Source organism: Columba livia, chromosome 3, assembly GCF_036013475.1.
Source record: "Columba livia isolate bColLiv1 breed racing homer chromosome 3, bColLiv1.pat.W.v2, whole genome shotgun sequence".
In the NCBI taxonomy this organism is placed as follows: Eukaryota; Metazoa; Chordata; class Aves; order Columbiformes; family Columbidae; genus Columba; species Columba livia.
In genome coordinates this window covers 31386751-31396085 of record NC_088604.1, presented here as the reverse complement: position 1 = coordinate 31396085, position 9335 = coordinate 31386751, and the positions used below count along the sequence as shown (strand labels likewise).

Here is a 9335-nt window from a genome sequence, read left to right as displayed (position 1 = left end):
TTCATTATAAACTATTATTGCTATATTAATTGCAAATAATACAAAATTATTAATTATATACAAAAAACCCTCCCCAGAATTTTGGTAATTAGCAGAACATTTCAGTTTCTTTAATTGCTTCCATTAGAGTCATTTGTTCATTTTATTAACACCAGATGCAATAACACAATGCTAAAAATAAACATGCATTATACAATAAATTTATATTTTTCAAAAAATGTTCCTTACAATTAGTGAATGCACATGTAACTCTTTTCCCCCCAGCTTTAGTGAATTATTGTTTGAAACAGAGAAAAGGGAAGGAGAACCCAAACTTAATGCTATTCAGCACCAGTAGAAAGTCAATAGACCTTTAACATTCCTGTATATCAAAAACATTTTGTCTGTATCACTAAACAGGTGAAGTTTACAATACCGTCCCATTTGAAGATGTATTGATTTATATTTACAATACTTCATTGTCAATAAAACATTTTAACAATATTTAAAAATTGCTTAAATTCATAAAAGTATTGCAGAAATTTATAACATTTACTTATTTAACGTACATACAAGGAAGTCCATGTAAAACTGTCCACGTTCTTCCGAAGAACTGACAGAGTAAGGAGCAATCTTAATACAGTTTGCAAAACCCCAATTATTTGAAGGCAGCTATCATTAAACATTCAAAAATCCTTAGTTGCCATTTGCTTCTGAAAACTAAAGTTCCAGTAATAAAACTGAGTATGTAAACTAACATGTTTTTGAGATCAGTAGAAAATATATTCCCACAGGCAGAGCGTATTTACCAATGATGACAATGATCTTGTAGAAAACAGCGAAGCTGTAGTGATATCTGAACAGACAACTCGGTCATGGCCTTTGTGAGACCCACAGATATAATCATTTTCAAATATCCAGTATTTTAGCAGCTCATTGTGTTTCCAGTTAAACTTCCTACAGTGCTAAAATACAACAACTGAACGTGTAAGACCTTATTAGAATTTTTAAATCCAATTTATTTTGGCATCTAAAGCCTCTTGTAAGACGTAGCCAAGTAACACTGTCTTCTGTAGTCTACGAGCCAATAATAAACCAACCAAAAGTACACACTGTGCTTTAATCTCCAAATAATCAGGTACCCAAAATTAAGAAAAAGTAATAGAAAAGTAAAAAGAACAAAATAAAAAAATATTGCACAGCCACATTACCTAGAAAGTAAAGTTGATGTTAAAAAGCCCTAAGTGTGGATGATATAAATTATCTTCCATATAAAAAGTATAAATATCTCTTAAAATACAGCTGCAGCTATACTTCAATACCACGCATTATTTGATTCATCTGTTAATGAGGTAATACCAAGTCTCTTATAATGCTTTTCTCTACTGAAAATATTTTAGGGCAGCAACAAGAAAGAATTTTTCTAAAAATATTTCTGAATCAAGAACAGCAATATGTGCCGCTCTCCCTATGAGAGAATCTGCTGTATTGGGTAATGCATTAATTACGTTATAACGGATCAAATTACATTCCTTATTTTGAAGAACTGGCAGAAGCAGGTTCTGGATCATTTCAGCATAAATTGGTCCTGTAGAGGAAAAGAGAAGTTGGACTGTATGAATCACCAGAAACAAACGCGTTTCTTTGACCTTGAACTCAACATGAATACATTCCAGAGTAAGAGAGGTAATGATATGTGTTATGTTGTTGTTCTGCTAAGTAGTTTAATTTTCCCAGAAATCTCAGAAAAATAACCTGAAGCTCTACATTTTAGTTATTTGTACATTTATAGTAAAAATGTGCTCATCAGTATTATTACACTATGTAAAACGTATTTGTCAATACGCAATGCTAGAATGCAGTCGTGCCAGGATACCTCAACAGTAAATACAACAATCAACCTCCACTGAAAATGGGAAAAAGACCTTTGCTTTCAATGCTAGTATTAAGCCTCAACAAAACAGAGCCCAAGTGCTCCATGCTACAACCTGATGTCCTCAAAAATCAACGCTATTTGTCCTTCCTACTCACACACCAGGGGACTGTGCTCGTCCTGCCCAACTTTTGGCTAAGTCTATAAGCTAGAAATTTATTCAGTCTCATCTCCTTCTGCATGTAACAGAACAGCACAGATCCAGAACGCAATTCCGTTCCCACACAGATTTTCCATTACTACGGAGTAAGCCCAGAGTGTCTCGACACATAATAGAGGTGCCTTGGCTAAGCAGCACCCAAAAATAAATGGGATGAATCTGAGACAAGTGAGGTTTAACCTGAGTGGTCTGTTTTATTTTGTGGGATATTTATTACCTGATTGTTTATCCTTTAAAGCTGTTTTACACATCTCAATGCGAGCGGAGTGATAAGGAACATACCGATCCTGCAGAGATCCTACTAACACGATGTTTTTGAAATAATGAAGACCTACAAGAGAAAATGGTATCTATTATAATGAATCCTTTGACAATTACTAAAGAATAACTCTACATATCACAATTGAAATTTGGCATCAATTTATTACAATATCTTGTGTAAAAAGGCAGAAAAATCAATTACAATAGGTAGAGCTACAGAATAATGAGATATTGGGTACCGGCCTTTCCTCTGCACATATTTTAAAACGTACGGGCGTGACCCAAGTGCGATGCTTCCCATTTAAACAGAGTACAGTTCAAACCTTCACCTTGGTTTTTAGGAATGAAGTGGTCAGTTTCTGCCCGCAGAAGGGAATAAAGCCTCTGCATTGCTGAAAGAAACCCAAAGATGGATGGTGCCTTGTCTTGTGTAGCTGTGTCAGATTTAAGGCCCAGCATCCACACGTACACGACACAGCCCTATCAGGAACTGCCCCACTGTACGGTCTGGGCAGCTCCAGCACAGGTGCAGGGTCCACCCCACACAACTCCCCAAATATAATTAAACCTTTATTATTAAACCCGGACTTCCTACTGCTTGAACAAGCACAGATGATGACAAGGTAGGAACCCTCAGTAATGAAGAAGTTACAGTCCTCAAGGCAACCTAATTATGTTATCTCTAAAAAGCTTCAGTAGATTTCCAGTGCTGCCCATCTGCTTTAGGCCAAATACAACGGTGCATTTTAGGAAAACAGGCTGCATTTGCCTTAGAACAGCCCCTTCAGAATATCACAGCCATCTACAGTTACATAACAAAGGCAGCTGTGAGGCAAAACCAGAAAACTGACCGGAATTGGGAACCTCCTGGTTGTTAAGGTGCTCACAGATTATCATTGGTAGATTTGATTAAGCTCTATTTGCACCGGTGCTAATGAGTTTTTGCTTTTAATTTCCAGAGAATAATGGTCAGATCCTGTAACTACTAGTTTTTAAATTACAAAATGTGCTCAGTCCATTCTAAGAATTATAGAAATACTGCAAATAAAGTCACTCCTCAAAGGCGCTTCTTGGAATCTGCAGCAAACCTTTCCTGTGTTAATCTCCACAAACCAACATTTTCTTTAATTAAAAAAGGAGATCTGATTGTGTAGGAAAAATAAATGTATTGCTATGTGCTTTTCAGAAGCTGTACTGCCAGGACAAAGTTCTGGAATCCAGTTTCCTTGTTCTATTCGGACAGAACATATACTAATTATTAATACATCTCTGTTCCTAAAGCTGTCAATGAAGCCCAAAGCAAAAAATATTTCCTATTTTCAGAAGTTGTTTCCTAATTTTCAATATTTTATACACTCCAAATGATGAAGACTACATCTCCAAACCAAGTCAGTTACAGAAGCAATGCTCACAACTTTAGCACGTGAAAAAGTAAACGTATCTTCCCAGATCTCACAGAAAACTAAAAAAAAGAAATTTAAAAAATCCATGAACCTATAAAAACATACAGAAAACACATCCAAACTAGATCCTGTACTCTTCAAATAAAAATTCTGTTTGTGGTGTGTGGTTTTTGGTTGATTGGTTGGTTTTCCCCGTGCCCACTGAAAAACAACACTGTCTCAAAAGATCAGCTGCATCCCTGGAGTCTTTTCTTTGACATCTGATGAAAAATGACAGCAGCAAATCCTACACAGAGATGCAGATGCCAGTTTCAAAACTTTGTACTGAGTTGAAAAGAACGCATTTGGAATAAGTCAAGGACAGAAATTCTCTGCAGGCTAAACTGTAATAGTTTTGTAAATTCCTTGGGAGTCCATCTTGTATTAAGTTTTTTTGATATGCACCCTTCCTAAAGAAATACCCACTAGCATTCATGTAAAAGGTACAAGGAAGTGGACTGCCTAGCTCTTTTAATTAACCTGAAGAAATAAGAGATATCCTGGGGAACCTTTAGAGGAACATCAGCCCACATCAATCAACATTTAAACAAAATCTCTTCATCCTTACATGTGATTTAATAAATACAAACAAAAAAATCTCAAGCAAAACCAGGTTTAGGACACCACAGTCTAGTAAATTAGGCATCCCCTTTTGGTCACAGTGAGTCATTTTTATGCTTTATATTCTGATTCATAAAATTAACATCTTGGGCTTCACTTCATTTTCGGCATGATCAGCATCAGGAATATTTCATTACGAAGAAGTGTTTGAGGGAACTCTTCAGTAGGGGAAAAGAAGCCACATAGGGTATTTCATAAGCATGAGTTTTGTTGTGTAACTCTTCTTGGGTGTTTTTTCTTTGGAAGGCTCTTTGTGTCTATTTTGAGGAAAAAAAGTCTTATATCTTGCAGTCTTCTGACATGGCTCATGTAATATATATATATGCCACATATGACTATATGGATGGGAAAGAGAGGAGTCAAAATGGTGTGTCTCAGTGTCCAGAGCCCAGCAACATGAGATACCTCAAACCACTTATCAAGAAGAACTGCATGGTGTCCACCAGCATCCTTTCTGCCCTCCAGACAGGCTGGGGGACTGCTTAAGACATAGACACAGAATGATCCCTAATAGAGAAGTGTGCAGTGGTAAACTGTGCCTAAATTAAGTGTACTTGTGGACAAAGAAGCAATTTATCACAATCTTTCATTTACGCAGCAGTAAAGACTGGCCCACCAGTCATCTTTACATGTTGTTCTCTCACTTCCTAGACTTTAAATATATTCTGCCTTTAATTAAATTAAAAATTCAGGAACAAATTGTGAACAAGAATACAGCTCAGTTAATTCCTGTGATCCACATCTTTATTTTCCCACACTGCACATAATACAATATCTGTTATGCATACTGTAAGTATGAAAAAAATGCCCAAATGTAAAATTATTCTAAGTAATTAATGAATAACTTTTTCTTGTACAGCAAAATTTTCAGCTGCTGAATTAAGAAACCAACCCCAAAATCTAATTAGGACGTTTTCAGGTTGTTGTAGTTAGGCAAAAATGCTGGAAGATTAAAACCTAATTCTATCAGGACAAAATACATCTGAACTCATCACATGATCTACTGAACAGATCACACATTTTTGCAGAGCACTATAAAACACACTGAAGTTGTCATTAACTAGAAAGCATTGACTAAATTTTTCAACAGGATTTGAGACAGCTTGGAAAAGAACAATCCAAATGAAAGATCACTGCTGAAATACCAAGCTTTGTCCCACATAACTCAATGCTCGTTCTTGTAGTAACAAACCTTTAATGGGCTTTCCAAATTTTTAGGATGATCCTTATCACCCACTGCAATTTCAGTCTCAGTCAAAGTGAATTTAAGCATATACAGAGACCACAATTTTTATCATTTAACCATCGTGCCATTCATGTCCATTGCTGAATTCTGAATAACAGTATTAGTCACTACTGAATTAATGATATCTATAAATGCATGAACAATTTTTCCAGCTAATATATGAAGTGGAAAAATCTGTCTGGAACAGCATGTATAGAGACCTGATAACTCATAACTAATGGCAATCACAGAGGAATAAAATTTTATTTATGTTAAGTCTGGCCTTTAGCTATAGCCAACGTCCAAGTAAGGGCTGGGAGATGGAGCCACTGGTACAATGGGTGGCTGATATTCTCTGAGACTTGTATGACAAAAAGGATGAAAAAATTCCATACCACTGCCCTGTAACTAATTCAAAACAAAGCTTCAATTATTTGCAATGGACAATATTCACTGTGTATACCACAGAGTTCTTGAGCATAATCAAAACCACCTATGATAAGCTTAAAAAAAAATAAGTACAACAATCCGATTCAATTAGCAAGCTGCCATTTAGCTGCCATTTTCCTCAGGAATATACTAACCACAGAATTCTAGAACAGAGTAATTTATGTTGAAAGAGACCTTTAGAGATCATCTGGTCCTACCCATTTGCTCAAAGCAGGAACAACTTTGATGTTAGATCAGGTGGCTCAGGGTCATACCTGGTTGCTTTGATTTAAAGGAAGCATCTGAGTTTTGGCCAGATACAATACTCCCAAAGTCTTCTATAATTCTGTCCATTTACATGCTTGTTTGGACATAGGAATCTGGAAGCTTTGTCATAAATGCAGTCTGGAAATAGGGACTTCAAAAAATTACGCCCTGGAAGGAAGCAAACTCCTGCAGTTGGTCTTCCACACTGCTTGGTGAAGTTAATACATCACACACGCAGCTGAAATCACATCCCAAAAATTCAAGCACTGAGATTTGGGGTCAATAGGTCTCAGATTAAGGTACCAGGACACAGATGCAAAGAAGCTCAGGCTTTCAGCTGCAGCCCTACACCAAGACTGATAAGGGAGCTAGATTTACTTCAAATTGGGAGTTTCACATCAGCTCAGACTCTAAGATTTTACTTAAAGAACTTGGCTCCAGATGCAATAAAACTTACTAGATTCTTCCAGCATTGTTGGAAAAGAGCTACTGAGGGCTGGGAAGTCCTTCCTCTTAGCAGAACTGATTAGGTTAGTCCCCATGCCATGCTAGGAATGGGGATGCTTTTTCAATTCTAGTCTCACCTTCATAATGAGTTGTGAACAGACCCTCCCTCACAAAGTCTAATAGCCCCAAGTAAGCTAAGCTGGCATCGTGTACATAACAGCTCAAAGAAAACAAGTCTGCTCACTGCTGCTCATGCCTGCTCACTGCTGATGTGTTGTTAACACAGATGTAAACAAAATCAAAAAAGTCTTTTCCTCCTTTCAGAGATTAGGAAAATGCATATTTTTAAAGGAGGGACATAAGACAATAAACAAACTTATCAGAATTCTGATAATCAAGACCTGTGGAAGTACTAAGACATATGAATCTAAGCCTACCTAAGTACAAAAACATCCTGGAAGAGATGATGGCTGTACATTCACATTTGTGAACTCTGTAGCATAAGAGGAACGGAACTGTAGAGCAAACCACTTGGTATTGAGAATTCCCTGCCCATTGTAATGCCCATTTTCAGAAGAGTTTATGTTGGACTAGCTCTAGTCTGGTCCTGTGAACACAATGAGCATTTTCTGCTAACGCTGATTCATTGTGTTCTGAAATAAACAGGGATCATGAAGAGATTTGCTTCTGAATGCATTCCTGAGTACTAACATGAACATATTCTACAGCTGAGAAATGGGATTTAAAAATAAGTTGAGAACAGAAGCTGAGGTAGTAAAACTTGCAGGTCCAAAGTTTGTTGCAGGAAGCACTCCTGCTGGTGGGCAAATAATTCTTAACTGGGACAGAAAACAGCCTTTTGAGATTTGCTTTATGGAAGCGATACTTCTGACACACATCATTACTCATTATAGGAGAACAAGTTCTGTCCAAAGTTTTGGAGTCACTAAGTCCTTAAATGCAAACAGTCAATCACAGTTTATAGCAAATTGCGATCTACATCCAGAGTCTTCAGTTAATATTGGTTCAGGTGACTGACAAGCTCAAGTTTCTGCAAGCAGAGACCAAATGATGGAACTGGACTCTTTAATACTTGTATCAATCAGTGTACTGGCATTCTAAACAACGTATTAACATGTAGAAGTCTTGCCTGAAACCAAACAATGCAAATGTTATATGTCACTGACATTCTTCTTAGACCATCAGAATATCAAAACCAGCTTATGTATTAATGAAACTGTCCTCTCACTGTTGATTTCTTAACATACAAGGCAGGGTCTCTGAACCCATCAAAAATGACCATCTGAAGTACCATGAAGAAGAAAGTGCAGATTTGTTAGGTGAAAATGGCTACAAATCAATAACTTCCAGTTGATTTTTTTTTTCCTGGATTCCTCAGAAGACATTAATTTTTATGAAAAATGTAACTAGCTGAGTATAAAATGTAAATAACATAAGAAAGAAAATATTCTAATTGAAGAGAAAAAAGAAAAAAAAAATAGAAAGAGCTGCTCCTGTTTATCTTGCCCAAAACAAAGTGAATTAGAGAAGCTGGGAGAAGTGCTTGGGACAGTGCTCAAGTCACACCTGAAATCATCTTCAGTTCACTGGAGCTACTGCATTTCTGCTTCTGTGGACGAAATTACAATGCGCTCCAACTAGAATCAATTCTGTATTTGAATACACTCATCAAACACATATCCTTCTTAAAAGAAAGGATGATTATTATTATTTTGTTGATGTCCCAAAAAATCAGTTGGCATTTCATAAGCTGCTGATTACTTTCGAACATCAAATGTAACAAACATGAAAGTGCAGTTATCGCTTGTAGAAAATATTTAAGCATAACCAATAGATTAAGTGGAAACAAACCAGGAGCTGTTGAAATCCAGAACTTGTCCCTGAATCCCTACATGGTGCCAAGCTGCACAAGGCACTCGTTTCAAATAATACTGCACTTATTCCCACTAATCCCTTTAAGGACAGATCTCCGTAATTACCATTTTGTAAGTTTTATGGCAAATGTCAACTGTTCAGTTAGAAAAAGTACAGATTTCCACTAGGTGGATAGACCACACTAACTTCTAAAAGTCAAGCAATTAGAAAATAGAGGACGATATATTTATTTATCTTTGTGTCTAAAAATCTTTGTATTATTGGGTAAATTTAAAAAATTAATCTCTTTTTGTTCAATCTACAATACTACAACATGAAACACTGCATACACATAACAGAAATTGTCATGCATTTTTTCATCTGTGCGCCTACAATTGTGTTTGCACTGAACACATGTCATCACAGCTGGCAACTTGGTGTCATTTCTTGCCACAGTATGAAATTAACAACCACTTCCAAGACCCCAAGAAATCACCAGACTGATTGTGGCTGCTCAAGACACGACAAGGAGATTTCAAGGAGATTATTGTCAATGAACATAATTCTAAACATTATCATTATGAAGATCACAAAACTAAATCTTCCATTGGGTTAAAGATGGTATAAATACCTCAACTGCCAACATGGAGTGACCAGTGCTTAATGTAACTTAAAATTCAAGAAAGAGCATAAACC

At 36.5% G+C, this 9335-nt stretch overlaps 1 protein-coding gene across 3 annotated transcripts in view; it reads right to left on the bottom strand.

Moving 5' to 3' along the window:
* Window positions 1–9335, bottom strand: part of FAM135A (family with sequence similarity 135 member A) — a 90660-nt gene continuing 81325 nt past the window's right edge. For 2 of the 3 annotated variants that reach the window (XM_065056239.1, XM_065056237.1), the window contains 2 exons: window positions 2290–2403; window positions 124–1567 (listed from right to left, as the gene is read on the bottom strand). In XM_065056239.1, coding sequence (XP_064912311.1) covers window positions 1362–1567; window positions 2290–2403 — 320 coding nt within the window. In that variant the 3' untranslated portion in view covers window positions 124–1361. Of the gene's footprint in view, window positions 1568–2289; window positions 2404–9335 lie in introns of all 3 variants that reach the window. The other variant, XM_065056238.1, reaches the window with a different exon arrangement.